At 40.6% G+C, this 17,827-nt stretch overlaps 1 protein-coding gene across 1 annotated transcript in view; it reads right to left on the bottom strand.

Annotated features, from left to right (window-relative positions):
* The window catches only part of LOC126470843 (trithorax group protein osa-like), a 113,272-nt gene extending 96,239 nt beyond the window's left edge, over positions 1 to 17,033 (bottom strand). The window contains 1 exon segment of the mRNA XM_050098859.1: positions 16,986 to 17,033. Within this exon segment, the coding sequence (XP_049954816.1) occupies positions 16,986 to 17,033 (48 nt within the window).
* Between the last annotated feature and the right edge of the window lie 794 nt (positions 17,034 to 17,827).

Here is a 17,827-nt window from a genome sequence, read left to right as displayed (position 1 = left end):
ACGGAGCTAGTCGCCAGGTTCTATGGTATGTTATTAGCATATGCGTATGAAAAGTGGTTGAAGAATGGTGAAGCCACGAGTAGATGATGAGGTGTCGGTAGTCTACGCCACATCATAGAACATGATGGCCGGAGGCGTGCTCGCTCTGTATGTCACGATATCCGACGATATGTGGCAGACGATATGTTGGAACACGTGAGGCAAAACTAACCTTACGACTTATCTTAGAAGAAAGATTAAGAAAAGGCAAACCTACGTTTCTAGCATTTGTAGACTTAGAGAAAGCTTTTGACAATGTTGACTGGAATACTCTCTTTCAAATTCTAAAGGTGGCAGGGGTAAAATACGGGGAGCGAAAGGCTATTTACAATTTGTACAGAAACCAGATGGCAGTTATAAGAGTCGAGGGGCATGAAAGGGAAGCAGTGGTTGGGAAAGGAGTGAGACAGGGTTGTAGCCTCTCCCTGATGTTATTCAATCTGTATATTGAGCAAGCAGTAAAGGAAACAAAAGAATAATTCGGAGTAGGTATTAACATTCATGGAGAAGAAGTAAAAACTTTGAGGTTCGCCGATGACATTGTAATTCTGTCAGAGACAGCAAAGGACTTGGAAGAGCAGTTGAACGGAATGGACAGTGTCTTGAAAGGAGGATATAAGACGAACATCAACAAAAGCAAAACGATGATAATGGAATTTAGTCAAATTAAATAGGGTGATGCTGAGGGAATTAGATTAGGAAATGAGACACTTAAAGTAGTAAAGGAGTTCTGCTATTTAGGGAGTAAAATAACTGATGATGGTCGAAGTGGAGAGGATATAAAATGTAGACTGGCAATGGCAAGGAAATCGTTTCTGAAGAAGAGAAATTTGTTAACATCGAGTATAGATTTAAGTGTCAGGAAGTCGTTTCTGAAAGTATTTGTATGGAGTGTAGCCATGTATGGAAGTGAAACATGGATGATAAATAGTTTGGACAAGAAGAGAATAGAAGCTTTTGAAATCTGGTGCTACAGAAGAATGCTGAAGATTACATGGGTAGATCACATAAGTAATGATGAAATATTGAATAGAATTGGGGAGAAGAGGAGTTTGTGGCACAACTTGACTAGAAGAAGGGATCGGTTGGTAGGACATGTTTTGAGGCATCAAGGGATCACAAATTTAGCATTGGAGGGCAGCGTGGAGGGTAAAAATCGTAGAGGGAGACCAAGAGATGAATACACTAAGCAGATTCAGAAGGATGTTGGTTGCAGTAGGTACTGGGAGATGAAGAAGCTTGCACAGGATAGAGTAGCATGGAGAGCTGCATCAAACCAGTCTCAGGACTGAAGACCACAACAACAACAACATGTGGCAGATCTGAGTACAGAGTACAGTGATGATGCAGGCTCAAGTTCTTCAGAACACACTGTTGAGCGCACATTGCTGAACATAGGGTTCTGCAGCAGACGACTCCTACGTCTTCCCATGTTGATCCAACAACATCGTCAGTTATGATTACTGTGGGCAAGTTATCATCGAAATTAGACCGTGGATCGTTGGAAACGTGTCGGCCGGTCGGATGACTCATACTATCTTGTGGCAGCTAGTATGCACGAAGCAAGCAATGGGCCATGGTCGCAGGCAGTATTATCCTATGGGGGACATTCACCTGGGCTTCCACGGGATCTGTGATAGTAGTCGAACACACGGTGACAGGTATGGTATGCGTGAACATTGTTATGGAAAACCTGTATTCCTTCTTGTTTGATGTCTTCACTGACGGCGACGATACCTTCGAGCTCTGTAACTGTCCTTGTCGCAACGCAACTTGACCGGCAAATTAGCTTGCTCTGAACCTGATGGAAAATATCTGGGATGCAGTCGAGCATCAGCTCCTCGCCCAAAAACCACCATCCCGTTATTTGTAGGAACTGCGTCACCTGTGGATAGACGCCTGTCGATACATGCATCAAGACACCTACCAAGTCTTGTCGAACCATGACACGCAGAATCGGCGGTGTATTGAGATCTACAGGTGGACCAACACGCAAGTAAACAAATGGTCTTAATGTTTTGGCTTATCAGTGTACATACTTACCTCTATGTCTTATCACCGAGCCGGCCGAAGTGGCCGTGCGGTTAAAGGCACTGCAGTCTGGAACCGCAAGACCGCTATGGTCGCAGGTTCGAATCCTGCCTCGGGCATGGATGTTTGTGATGTCCTTAGGTTAGTTAGGTTTAACTAGTTCTAAGTTCTAGGGGACTAATGACCTCAGCAGTTGAGTCCCATAGTGCTCAGAGCCATTTGAACCATTTGAACCATCTTATCACCGCTTCAAACATAGTCAAGCTTGTGAGTTACTGCAACAAAATGAATTTCACCCTCTGACTGTAGAACTGCAAGGATCAAAAGTACTCCTCGGAAATCATTACACTACCACTCTTCGTGGCATTTCTTAGTTACATCGCTACCTCTATACATTTCTTAGTCATGGAAAACCATCACGAGTCACAGGAAGCTACTGATCTTTGCCTTTCAATGCATGTTGAATGGGTAATGTGGCGCAGTGAGTAACCTTAACTCAAGCCCCTTTCCAGCCATCCTAGTCTAAGTTTTATCTGGTTTCCCTTTAGGTAAATGCCGAGACAGGATTCTCAAGTAGGTCACATTTCTCACCCTCATTCTTTTCTAAATGATTTACTGCGCTGTCTCTAACGGCTTTAACGTCAATGGGTCGTTAAACTCTAAGCCTTGCTTCTTGTTCTCTCTGAGGCTGCTCCACTGTGCCTTCTTTTCGTTACTGTTGTTTTATTTTCAGGAAGTGTGTCTTAGTCCCTAGAACTGCAGTTCTCAAAAATGTTCGGATGTGTGTGAAGTCTTATAGGACTTTACTGTTAAGGGCATCAGTCCCTAAGCTTACACATTACGTAACCTAAATTATCCTAAGGATAAACACACACACCCATGCCCGAGGGAGGACTCGAACCTCTGCCGGGACCAGCCGCACAGTCCATGACTGCAGTGCCTCAGACCACTCGGCTAATCCCGTGAGGCGAACTGCAGTTTTGTCTCTCGACAAAACTGTGTTCACAGTCTCTTTTCCTTGGTTTTCATAGTACTAGTACTTGGGAGAGCAGTTACTCTCCTAGAACCGAATTACCAATTGGATTCCACTAGTGTTAGCAATGTCAAACGTGCTGTTTCTGTAGCTCACTTCACGTCAGAGCAGCAGGAAAAGGCAGTTTGGTTTGCAAAACAAGTATTTATATGTTTGCTGCGGAAGATGGCCACACAAACAAACGCTGATACTGTTTCTAGGTAATGTTACGAAAGTCACCTAGTGCTGTCACTCCATTGTGCATTTTTTCTTGCATTAACATGCTGCAAATGCCTACACCTAATTTCTGACCTGCTATTCTAGTACTTTGCTGTGGATAGCTTCAAATATAGAAAATTACTTATCATATAAGTTACTGCAGGGCTGTCACATACAAATCAATTTCTCGGAAAACTGGAAGGCTGTCATTTTTTCCTACAAAGCACGTATGAAAATACAACAGCGGAGAGAAATCAAATCTGAACTTATTTTGACAGAAAATGTACATTTTCAGCTCAGTATAAGGATGCATTAAAGGTACTACAGGTGACAGAGAAATGAGTACAAATTTTTTTCCCCCTTTGTTGTATTTCAAATCCCCATCGGGGTGGGCTGGCAGCAGCATATGCACTGCTCTTCAGCCGAAAGACATAGAACAAACAATAGAAGACATTTAAAAATATAAAAAGGAGAAAACATGATGAACATAGATTTTAAAAAGGGGGAACATCATGGAAGACAATAGACAAAAAAGGGGCGACTGTAAAATGGAGATAAAAACTGTAAAAAAGTAGTGCACACAAAAAACTACACACTGGGACAGTTAAAAGAACACAAGGCATAGTATGACCAGAGCATAAAAGTATCGCCGGATGGCGTAGCACAAACAAACACTGACAGTGACACGAAGTACAATGCCAGCACACAATTAAAATCACACCTCTCGACGCACAGGAGAAACAGCACTAAACACAACACTGACGTGGTACTCTGACGATGATCAAAACGGTGGATCTGCCAGGCGCAAGGAGATGAGGGAGACCGGGAGGGTGGGAGGGGAAGAGAGGGGGGGAGATCGACGGGGGCGCGCCGAAGAGGGCCAGGTAGGGAGGGATGTGGGAAGGAAAGAGGCAAGTATGGGGTGCAGGGTCTCAGGGGGGGGGGGCGGAAGGTGGAAAATCCGCTCTGGGAGAAGGAGGGAAGAGGAAAAAGGGGGCCCTGGGGAGGGGGGGGGGGCAAGGCCAGGTTATAGTTGGAAGGAAGGGTAGATGTTACGGCGAAGTTCATCATCCGGGAGAGGGAGGCGCTGGAAATTGCCCTGATGGAGGAGATGGAGGCTGTGGAGGTGGAGAGAAGGAGGGATACAGTGACAGAGGCGCGGCAATGGGCGGGGGGTGAGTACAAATTTTTAATTATGGCAATATTTGTTTCATTCGTCTTCCTTATTTCGCTCTAGCTACTCTGAGGTAGTGAGACAGAAAAGCTCATTCTAAGTGGAATCTTGTTCTCTTTCTTTGTTTATTTTAATAAGTTGTAACATAAGAGGGGTGTTAGATAAGCAATACGACACTTTTTTCGGCCAATTTCAGATGAAAAAATGTGGAATTTGTTGTGGGACATTGTGGAATATTCCCGCTTCAGCCCATATAGTTCATGACGTTCCGATAGATGGTGCCCCTGTACGCAACCTTCAAACTATATCGGTAACTGACCAGGAAAGTACTTGGGCTCGAACAAACAGATCTGTATGAACGTTTGGTTACAGGACCATTATGTACCACTGAATGTGCTGGTGGGTGTCGTTTTTCTGCAAAACTCTGCAGTCATGCTCTAGATATCACTGTAGATGTAATTGTAGACGCCATACGCAGTGCAGCAATCTTAACTATAAATGTAAATGCGGAATGTCAATAAAATGCTCCGAGCAATACGAATGACTGCAAAACGCACAGTGAAGAAATGCAAGTTGATCGCATGGCGTATTTGCACATTCTATAATATCAGTGTTGAAGGCCACGTCAGTGACACTTTTGAAGTTGTTGGATGGTTCACCAATATCGTAGCCAGCGTTCTGCCACGTGTAACGAAGCTTTGGTCTGTATACTCCCGCAGATAAGTTATTGTAAATGACAGAATGCATATTCATGATAAAGAATCTGCTGTGCAATTTCGGCTGCATATTACTGGAACGTAGTTTAATGTAGTCTGTTATTGTCTTGGCATATGTTTTATATTGCCTGAAGAAATACACATCCAGAGGTTGTGCACATTTTGTAGTTTTAGGCGGAATGATTTTTAAATCTACATGTTTTCCACCAGGTGCTTCCAGTAGTACTCGTTCATCCTTATGTCCAGACCAGGAATCACAAAGTACTAATGACTTTCTCTACAAATGTGGATTCAAAACTGACAGAAAAAACGTCTTCAGATGTTGTTTCGTCATATTCCCAGTCACACTTGCACCGACGACGACATTTGGAGGGCACCGCGTTTCTATTTCCCTTGACACGCGGGGTCCAAACTTTCCACTGGATTCGTGGAAGGAAATATAGAGTTTGTCTGCCAATCGTCCGTCCATTGATATAGCAATATCGATCGTGTAACTATGTGTTGCACAGTTAACTGATTGCAACATCGCGACAGTGTTTCTCTCCCCTTTCGTGGATAGTGTTCTGTCACAAGAAAGTTCATAGCTGAGCTGACTCTGATCACAGTTCCATACAGAACTAATATCGATATTTTCTCTCGTGATATGCTCATTGACGTCAGCAACAAACGTTTGAGCTCTTTCAATCAGCTCTTCTTCGTCATCCTTATCTTTTCGTGCTTGGAGCACAGTGATACGGCGTGATGTTATCCTAAACTCCTTTTTCAAATTAGTAATAAATTCTAGTGAAACTGTAAAGTTTCTACACCCGAGATTTCGGGCTACGTCCAATGCCCAATGTTGTAAATGCCAATAGTGAACGGCGGAAACGCATTCTCGCGCTTCATCGAATTCCGCCATTACACGCTCCTTGATGGTCTTGAACAGCAGTGTACGATTTCCTTTGAAAACTGTATTTCCTTCTCTTTTCTTTGCCACGTAATCCAGTATGTTTTTAATATTGCTTTTAGACTTCAGTTTAGGGTATCTTTTCAGAAGCTTGTCGTATGTGTCGAAACCTCTTACGTAATAATCATCGTATATGTTCTCCAGTGTGTTGTCATCAAACGCCGTGATGATACTTGCAACTTTAACCTTCTGCTTGGGAGACAGTTGGTATTCACTGTCACTGCTTCCATCACCTCTTCCCACACTTGCCGTAGCACTACCGTTTGCAATGAGTTGTTCGTCATTATCATTCCTATCATCATCATTATGTGTTAGTGTTACAACAGTATCTGTTTTTAACTTATGCTCATATTTCTGCACTATAACAGATACCAGAAAACATGCGAATGATCGTCTTCTGCCGGCCGGGGTAGCCGAGCGGTTATAGGCGCTACGGTCTGGAACCGCGCGACCGCTACGGTCGCAGGTTCGAATCGTGCCTCGGGCATGGATGTGTGTGATGTCCTTAGATTAGTTGGGTTTAAGTAGTTCTAAGTTCTAGGGGACTGATGACCTCAGAAGTTAAGTCGCATAGTGCTCAGAGCCATTTGAACCATTTGATTCGTCTTCTACACCAGTACCATCTTCACGAAAAAGGGTTCTTCGTAACTTCATCTCAACCAATCGCAATACATTAGCAGGATTGATTACCAATCGCCGAGCCATCTGACGCTTCAATACACAAATAATGTCACAAAACGCAACTTCAGAGGTACACCGCACCGTCCCTACTGGTCCCGACTGGCGTACCGGCAGGTCAGTGTGCAATGCGGCATGGCATACGCAGAGGACTCTAACGGACGACTGCAGAGTTTTGCAGATGCGGGAGTATCACTAGTGCAACAACAGACCTTTACATTATTTCTCACACGATTTTGGTGTATTTGTGTTTGTTCGGGCCCAAGTACTTTCCTGGTGAGTCGCGTTCTAAGCAGAAAGCTGTCACTGAGTTTCTTTTGGCGGAAAACCAGAGCATCGCAGATGCTCATAGGTGCTTGCAGTATGCCTACGGAGACCTGGCTGTGACTAAGACACGGTGACTTGTTAAGCTAGGCATCTGTCATCATCGCAACGAGGTCGTGCAAAGCTGTTTCATCTCATCCGTACCGGCTAACCGCACACATCTGTGACTCCTACAATACTGGAACATGCAGACATTCTCATTCGAGGTTATCGACGGATCACAAACACTTCGCTACTCAACTGAACGTCTCTGTTGGTAGTGCTGACACAGTTGTCCACCATCTGGGGTACTCAGAGGTTTGTGCCCACAGGGTTTCGCGTCACCTAATAGAAGACCATAAAGAGCTTCCATCTATGGCTAATGATGGATGCACTCCACAGGAAGCAATACGTGGGTGATGTGGAGGTTATGACACAGCAAGACGTTGGTCCTAACTTACACCAGTGGAGTGCTACCATGGGAGCTTACAGGCCCTCCCAGTAGGGTGGCGTAAGATTACCGCATTGAAAGGAGATTATGTTAAAAAAATAGGGTTATATAGCCAAGAGAGTGGAGAAATAATATGGTGTATTGGAATCCCGAATAAAACCAACCTGCTTTCAGAAAAAAATAAGTTGCTTTACTTACTGAACGTCCCTAGTATTTAATAAATAAAGTAACAGGACCACTGTTTAAATGAAAGTATTGTAATTTTCTGATTTGCATAGAACATAACTCTATTATATGTTTATGTAACAATTCATTACAAGTCCTTTGTTGGTGTACTTTGACTTCAAACAGGTCATACTTCAAACACCTCTACACAGAAAAGTGAAGCGCCATCTGGGTTCAGTAGAATGCCAGCCGACTAGTGGGTAGCCTCACTTCGCAGACGGGATCCAGATTTGCAGCCAAAATGTTTCCTGGACTGGTATTTTCTTGTAATTCTATTGCACTGCTCTAAGATCTAGGCTACACTACATTAAACAGAGCTAAAGTACAGCTGTGTGAACTGACATTCTACTCTGTGGTCACAGGTGAAATTTTCTCGGCCTACCACAAATACGACTTACATATCAATGACATTTTGTATTTCTTATGTTAATACGTGTAAGTTGAATATGAACTTGATATGCAGAATTGTTCTTTGTGCAGCTTTTTATAGCAGTCGTACATGTTTTGTTGCAGTTGTTGAAATGGAATACTGGTTCACCGTAAATATTATAGGGTTAATCTTTCCTACTATTTTAGAAATCGGCAGTGGCAATTCGTCTAAGATTGATGAAGGCTTATAAGGACTGAGTTTCTTCATTTTCAAGGGATCAGGAGTAAACGACTGAATTCAAACGTGACCATACTACTTCTAAAGATTATCTAATGTATCGAAACTGAACCACAGTTGAAAACATCCATATAACGTGTAATTTGAAGACTGGCAATGAAAGGTGAATGAAATATTTTACCTCATATGTATATGGTGTAAAAGTGGAGATTATAGTTTCAGTGGAAAACTGTGACAACCTTTATGTAATGCTAGCTGAGAAACCCAGCATTTCTTGGGTATTCATTTACACCTGTGCCCGAGACTTCGTACGTGCGGAATTTTTTGTCGCATAAGGTTTCGATGTTCAAATACACACACACACACACACACACACACACACACACACACATGTCCGAGGGAGGACTCGAACCTCCGACAGGAGGGGCCGCGCAATCTGTGCATGGCGCCTCAAACCACGCGGCCACTCCGCGCGGCAAGACTTCGATGTATACACTGTTTGAAGTAATATGATACGAGACATGAACGGAGAGGTTGTTTACTTGACTAATACAGGAGAGAGTCACATAGAGTTGCCAATGAAAAAGCAGCTGACAATAAGGTCAATACCCACAACACACAGCGTCTGGCCTCGTACTTTGTTTACGGTCATGGCATAACATAAGCTTACGAAGAATTGTACATGTTTAAAGCGAAATCGTGAATTGACAGGAATAAGTGAGATTCAGGGTATGAACACTCACTCGCCTGTGTTATTTCCCGTCAAAATTTCCGCTTCTATAATGTTACGTTGAAGAAAAGTAACTTTAACCCTCTGCGAGTGAAAAGTTCTGAGGAGCGAGATGATAATGCATGACGCTCTCCATCAGAGTTATGTTGCACTTCACCTGCAGAGTAGCTTCCAGAGAACGAGTTACAGTATGATGTTCAAATACACACACACACTCACACACACACACACACACACGCGCGCGCATGCCCGAGGGAGGACTCGAACCTCCGATGGGAGGGGCCCTAAGGTGAGACCAGTGAGCTCAAAGAAGAAAAATCTAGATCCTGCAGCAAGTCCCACTTCGTAATCTTCACTGGATTCTTGAGACCGTTTTCAGAAAGACTCGACCGTTTTCGTAAACAAAACGAAATCAAAATGTAATGGTTCAAATGGCTCTGAGCACTATGGGACTCAACACCTTAGGTCATAAGTCCCCTAGAACTTAGAACTACTTAAACCTAACTAACCTAAGGACATCACACACACCCATGCCCGAGGCAGGATTCGAACCTGCGACCGTAGCAGTCCCGCGGTTCCGGACTGCAGCGCCACAACCGCCAGACCACCGCGGCCGGCAAAATGTAATGAGTACCCAAATCACATAGCAAATTTAATAAATTCGTCTTTCCTAGCAAAGAACGTAAGTCAAACCTATCGAAAGAAGCAAAGCAATATCGTTCAGTTTTAAATTCACAAACGGAAACCAGTAAATCCATATATACGTAGTAAATTCGCTGTTGATTTGTATTTGTAAAGATGAGACTGTATCGCGTAACTCTGTCACTGACCTGAACTTCTGAAAATCAAAGCCAGCGAGATATACGGGCCGTGCAACGAACTTGGGCATCACACCAGTAGTCTTGCTTGCCAAACTTCGCGACACTCGGCTCCGTGCAGGGCCCACGGGAAATCAATATTTAATTGAAAAGATACCTACTATAGTCCTAATTTTGTCGTGTGCCATCGAGAACTTACATGCATTTTTACGCGCAGTTAAAAAGAAAGAAAAAAACTGACAGCACCATCTATTGGTTCTTTGGTGTACAACCAAACTAACAGCGCAGTCTATTTGTTGTTTGGTGTACTAAACCGTAATGATTTAACATCCGAACTCCTAAGGTGAGACAAGTGAGCTCAAAGAAGAAAAATCTAGAGGCAGCACAATTAATCCAGTCAAATTGCAGATATACCTTGCAAAAGGTGGGGTAAAAGATTTTATTTTTTTAACTCCTTCATATTGTTGGAAAGGTTACAAAACCAAGTGTTGCCAACAAAATTACTCTTGGGAAAGCTTTCTGCAGTCAAAAAACTTCGAAAATTTCAGACTTTTTTCAGTTTTTTCAAAATATCTCAGTTTCATTTGCTCCTATCGCTTTAACGTCTATTTTCTTTTTTAAAGAGCACAAAATTCTCTACAAATTTGATTCTTACCCTTTTTTTCTACTCCCAGTATCTAAGGCGCTACAGCGCGTCAAAAAATACCAATTTTTCAAATTTTGAGCATAGTGTCAACATACCTTATTTTTGAACACTATTTTTTCAGTTTCTGTTTGTGTAGTATAAATACACGATACATCGTGCTATATGTTGGAATTTACCACCTCACTTTCAGGTATTCAATTTCTCTGTATGCAACATGAGGATTGCTGGGCAACCAACTATTGTGATTCTTACATCACTACCTGAAGTTCACTATGGGCCACCTCAGCCCTGGTATTTGTAAAACTATAAATATAAATGTGCATCATTAAAGACACACACACACACACACACACACACACACACACACAAAATAAATTGTCTCAGGAAACTGAACTATTATTAGTGCAATAGGCAACCTAATTAGGTAGGTAATTATTCTTGTGTATAAAGGCCACACAGTTGACATTAAAAATAAGTAGCTTTATTACAATTAAAATACATTGTCAGTTACTAAAAAATGTTGACAATTCTGGGTTTGTAATACTTGTAATATCGCACTTTAGCGCACTTGACACAGGTATGAGCATCACTTCCAACGTTTTGATGGGCCAGGTTCCTCAGTGTCACCAGAAATACTTTGAGTTACGGATTCAGGGTCTGTACATAGAGTTGATCCCAGATTGACCTCTTCTTTAAACAGCGAGTCAGCCTCAGCAAGTTCGTTGATTTCGTCAGCGGTTTCCTCAACATCCTCAACATCTTCTTCACTGTCTTCATATAAAAATTTTGGCACGTTTTCGCAGTGGACCCCAATACACTTCTTGCAAATTGAAGAACATTTCAAACCCGCTTTTCTGCAGGAGCGCGCTTCGCCACAGTTCAGCTTGCATGAGCATGAAACAATGTGAAGAAGTGCTTCAGGTGCTGGATCTTGGCTCATTATAACGAATATTGGACCGTGGTCACTGTGATTCCAGCCCCATTTCTCAGGAGGTTTCCAGTTTCCCATCCAACTTTGGACTTGTTGGTAAGTCCGCAACGAATGATGTTGTGCAACATCTTGTGTAGATGGCAACCGTGCAAGATTCAGTTTGCTTTTTGTGGCAGACTTGGCGAATAGCTGGTACCGCAAATGGTCTAGTGTGTCGGAACTGCTGACACCTCCACTATACAATGCGATAGTAACCTGTTCTCCTGCTGTTATTATTTCTTCACTGGTAGCATGTGGTTTATTGAACGTGCAAAGTGCTGAGGTTAGGTGTTCATTTTTCGCAACAATATTGCAGCACTTAATTTGTCCTTGACCAAAAAAAGCGGATGTTGCACCACATCCGCTAAAGGCGTGAGTGAACAGAATATATTCACTGTCAAACTTGTAAGATGCAGTGGAAAACCACTTGTCTTCTGCATTTCCTCTTCCGGGCTTTAAGAAAAATAAGTTTTCAATGCCTTGCCCCAAACCGGTCATGAGCAAAAGCAGATCAACATCATCTCCTACAATGACAACACTTCCAAAATCTTTGGTTCTTGAAATGCCAGATGTTACAATCATAACGTCAGCATCTTCTTGTGCCTGGCTTTGAAGCTGTTTCAGCCATCACCAAATCGTCACCATATTTCTGGAAAAGGCGAGCCTTGACAGTTCGAATATCAGGACGAGATGATGTGGGTATTTGCTCTAACAGATCGTCCATAGAAAACTGACATTCTTCCGTACTGGTTTCCAGGTAGGCAAATATAGCCTCCATGCCTTCATCTACTGGTGTTGCAGGTCGGTTACCTCGATTCTGTCCAGTAGCTGAAACACGGTGAAAGAACTTTCTGTAGCAAAATCTGTGGTATCGCCCATCTGCAGCAACCAAATCATTTACATTTTCAATCCGCTCTATCACTTGTTGACCAAATTCATCACCACGTCGTTTAGCCTGTTCTAATACTGTCGATTGCACTTCCAATTTCATTACTTTGTAAACAAAATTTCGTTTGGCATATGGCAATCTTAACTGCTTGGTTAAAAAGTCATCAGAATTGCCTTTTGCAAATAAGAAGCATTTCTCTTAGAAATTGAACTGACCTTTTTCCTGCGACTGACGTAGCACGTCTGTTGGTTCCTGAGGATGTAGAAGGCTAGCTGCTATCATTCTCTCATTAATGTACTTCTTGTAGCATGCTTCACGCAACATCACTTCACTGAGCGTTTTCAAAAACGGGTGTGGGCAGACTCTCTGCGTTTAGCACTACAATCGATAAGTGTGCTCAGTCCTTTCTTTTTCACAAATCGTTCAAATGGCTCTGAGCACTATGAGACTTAACATCAGTCCCCTAGAACTTAGAACTACTTAAACCTAACTAACCTAAGGACATCACACACATCCATGCCCGAGGCATGATTCGAACCTGCGACCGTAGCTAAAGAACAATTCCTACATACTTTTTCTTATAACTGATCATTAACGTCAATCAACTGTAGAAAATGTACGGCACCTGCATGCAATCGTATTACATATTGTAACATAAATAAACTTCACGCAATCCGACGTGAATGTGTTCGTAGTTACTGAATATGATGCTGTTTGTCCTGGCCCTGCAGCAGAGTGAGATGGTAAATTCCAATGAATAACATGATGAGTAATATGTTTATACTACACATATAGAAACTGAAATAACAGTGTTCAAAAATTAGGTAATTTGCCACTTTGCTCAAAATTTGAAAAATTGGTAATTTTTGACGTGCTGTAGCGCCTTAGATACTGGGAGTAGAAAAAAATGGTAAGAACCAAATTTGTAGAGAATTTTGTGCTCTTTAAAAAAGAAAATAGACGTTAAAGCGATAGGAGCAAATGAAACTGAGGTATTTTGAAAAAACTGAAAAAGTATGAAATTTTCGAAGTTTTTTAACTGCAGAAAGTTTTCCCACGAGAAATTTTGTTGGCAAAACTTAGTTTTGTAACCTTTCTAACAATTTGAACGAGTTAAAAAAATAAAATCTTCTACCCCACCTTTTGCAAGGAACAGGCTTTTTTCTGACAGTTCTACTGGACTATATGTGTTACGAAATCTTGACGCTCGACATCTTTAGCCGCCATTTTGCTGAACGTAATCTGTCTCTCCCTATCCAACTGTCAGTATACAGCTGTCCCGCAAGTAAACGAGTAAAATTTTATTTTGCCATCATTATGTGCACAAAACATCGCATTTTATCTGAATTAAGTATTTTTGACATCCCTGATTGCTGAGTCTGGCAATTAATTGACCAGGAAGCATTAAATACCTACAGAAAATAAAGAACCGTAGCCTACTGTTTAAAAATATCCTCTTCACATTATCAGCTGAAAAACTGTAAAGCAAAACTTCCTTGAAGTCACAGCAATTCTTTAATTTGATTGTAACTATTATTACATGTTTCGTTAAAGTCTGACGACCTTCATACGAAAAAAAATGCACTATGTAGGGAGTTGGTGGGGCTAGTACAGATAGTTTTTATATTTCACGATTTATCTCGAAACAATTTGAGGCAGATTTTTAAGATTTAATGTATTTCGATTAACCAGTTTTCATACTAAAAGAATCATTAAAGTGATTCTATGTTTCTTCAATAGTTTGATCACCAAATGGAAAAACCTAAACAAATGCAATCTGTCCACATTTACTCCATTGTAAAGTGTTGACATTAACTGAAATGGCATAGGGTAAAAGTTGATACCGTTTTTATATAAATAAATAAGACCAGTTTTCCCAAAACAAAAAGATCACTTAATTAAAATTATTTTGTGTCCACTTTTACCATCCCCATTTTCCTCTATTTAAACAAAAGTTTTGGAATGATAAAACCTCTGATACTTTGATCTCGCTTTTGTGGAAAGGGTGAAAAAAACTTAAAAGTAAATAATTTTCAGTTCAACATTAATTTATATTTTTCATTTACGTTAGACATTTGAAAACAAAATAATTTTTGTCAGCTTCTGTCGAACAGAACAGTTTTTCCCATTGACCTTATTTGTTACATTTTTTTGCATTTGCTCTTAATCTAACTCCAATATATACTGACGCAATTTCTTTAATAAGTTTTGTTTCGTGCATGTCGTCTAGGTCAAATACAGAATTTACAGAATGTGCATTAGGTCCAAAAATATTTTTTTCATTAATAGAAAAATGGTGAGGCACCGAATTTACGAACTGGGAATAAACTTTACCGAAATCTTCCACATTTGCAAACACACGAAACTTCTTCTCACAATAAACAATAATTTTGTAAATTGCAAACTTAATTCCTCTCCTAGAAACCTGCTGAGTGAAAGCAGTTGGGTCAGACAAAGGCTTCCTACAATATGTGTGGTCACTTACTTTGTCATTACCAAAAATTAACAAACTAGCACACTCACAACACTTCAAATTTTTTAACATTTTTAACTACAAATCCTTCTACGTAATACAAAATATTATTAACATAATTACTGAGGTTTACGTCATTCAGTCTACTACAATAATCTAAACACTGTCTCAATGAAGCATCTTTTACACTAAATTTTCTGTTTGAACATGGCGGTACCTAAAGTGAGCAATTGAAAACACACTGTTTGATTCAAAATCAAGTACATTAGTCTTACATCCAGAGTTTATGCTATTTTTTAATGGCTTTGAGAACTGACTGGAACTGAATAAATTTTGGATTATTGTTCCAGCCTCTTTTACCTCTAATACATGAAAATAGTAATTCCAGTTGATCTTGAGACACTTTATACGTTAAAAAATGCTGAAATGGGTCTGTGTCATGGGAAAGACATACTGTAGCAAACATTCCTACACTTTTAATAGACAGCAAGAAACCCAGAGCAAATATCTTACGGGGATGCCGTAGAATGGATAAACCTTCAATGGAGATAGACTTCAAAATATATTCCATCTCTTCGCAATAATTATGGCAGAAATTAATGTTGAACTTATGTAAAGGTGGTTTTAAGCCTTTAGCAAAAATATTTCTGCTATTTAACAACTCAAAAAGTTTGTCTACTTTCCCGATAAAAGTAACAGTTGCAGTTGATCCTCGAAAACCTGTATGTTGATGTGACTCAAGAAATTCAGTACATCTGCTACACTTGAACTCAGGGTTTGAGCAGCAAGAGAGACATTCATCGTCTTATTGTGGAACTTAACATGCTAGTTGGTGACTCAATTAGCAAACTTCAAGCCTTCACTCTCCTGTAGTTCATTTAAATTAACTATGTAGCTCCACTGTGCTTCACCATCAACTATCTGCAAAATCTGTTTCTCAGCCTTTCTTGTTGATTTACGCATGTGGCAATGGTCCAAAACTACATAAACATTGCATTCAGCTTAAGGGTGCTTAAAATACGAAATAATATTATCAGGTTCATCGTTGCAGCCCATGTTTTTCAAAGCTTGCAGGTTTACAACTAGGCCGTCACAAGTAACGGACCATACGACTACACCAACTTCATGTAATTTTAGGAGGCATGTATGGATTAATTCAGCTGAAAGTTCAGCTCGAATACTATTTACAAAAAAATATGCAACTGGACATTTAAATTTTTTCTGTACGAAACAATTTGGAATACTAATGCTTCTATAGCTAGTTCATTCAAATCTACTGGCTTAATGCCACCAAAATTTACATAACCACTGTTAACTTTTTTAATATTGTCCCATAAGAATTGTTTATGAATCATCATATTGTCAAAAATTAAAGCACATTCTTTTAAGCAGGGTTTTTTCTCTATATTTTCTTTTAAGAAACTGAACACTTCACTGATGAAAGCAGGCTCACAGCTGACAGATGAGATCAAAGATCTGATGCAATTTGGATGGGGCAAACTAAATAATGATCTAACGTATCTATATGCTTTAGGTGAATAAAAATGTAGTGTCGAAGCGAACTGTTTTATAATATCTCAGTATCTTCTTACTTGTTCGTCACACATGGAGTTTTCCAATTCGTTAACGATGAAGTGCAAAGGAAAACCACTAAAACTAAATTTTAAATGATTCTCTATATCATTGTTCAGGTGTCCTTTTTTTTAAGTTCATTAATCAGCTGTGCCATTGTCGAAATGTTTTTGTTTCGTCGGCCTACAGTCATTTGCAATCTTCTTATCTTCTTTCTTAAATTTGTTTTCGATAGTGAAGGGAGGTTTGCCTGAATTCCTTTATTTTCAGCAACTGCTTCAGGAGACTTTTCCAGTTGTACACCTGTGTGATTTACATCCTGCAAGAAAGGAGGTCATTGTAATTTTGCATTCATCACAACAGTTCAAAATTATAAAACCTTCATAAGCAAGCTTATAACAATAATTATAAATATAGGCCTATTGACGTTTATTTTGTTCAGGCCTACACTATTATAATTAAAAGCTTGTAATATATTCCACTTACTTGAGTACTAGCAGGTTCTTTACGAACCAATTGTCGCCTTGCAGTCATCTTTCTCTGAATATGTTTCGGAAAATCAAAGATGGATGGGACGGCATCTTCTTTTAACAGTCTTAATGATGCTCCTGGCCTCACTTTATAGCAATTTTCGGTAACGTGTCTGCTGCATATTGTACTGTACGCAGTAGGTGAGCACTTGTCTCTACGAATTGCTTGCGCCCACAATTTCTGCATTTCCGAACGCGAAAATGGAAACCTGTATAAACAAGAGGCAAATACAGAACTAAATCCAAGAAATATCGTCTTCAGTAGTGCAATTTATACATGAAATACAGTGCGGCAGGAACACTAGTTCTAAACAAAAACATAACTTACCTATGAAAATGAACTCCGCTGTCTTTCCTCTAGAGTTCTTTACAACCATAAGCTACTCAATATTTCACCATTATAGCTTCACAAACTTAATAAATCGCTCTCGAATGAATGATTATCAAACAACAGAAAGCACAAAACAACACGACCTACACCCGTACGTACAGAGTTGCCAATCTGATACAAATTGATCGTCACTATTTTCAAGGGTCCAAAGCACAGCAGTTGTGTATCTTGTTTTTATTGAGATCTCTGGGTGGGACCAAGCGAGGTGGCGCAGCAGTTAGCACACTGGCCTCACATTCGGGAGGATGACGGTTCAAACACGCATCCAGCCTTCCTGGTTTAAGTTTTCCATGATTTCTCTAAATTGCTTCAAGAAAATGCCACGCTAGTTCCTTTGAAACGGCACAGCCGATTTCCTTCCCCATTCTTGCTCCGTCTCTGGTGATCTACACTCATGCTCATAAATT

Source organism: Schistocerca serialis, chromosome 3 (assembly GCF_023864345.2).
Source record: "Schistocerca serialis cubense isolate TAMUIC-IGC-003099 chromosome 3, iqSchSeri2.2, whole genome shotgun sequence".
NCBI lineage: Eukaryota > Metazoa > Arthropoda > Insecta > Orthoptera > Acrididae > Schistocerca > Schistocerca serialis.
The sequence above is the reverse complement of the archived record's forward strand: the minus strand, read 5'-3'. Positions and strand labels throughout refer to the sequence as shown.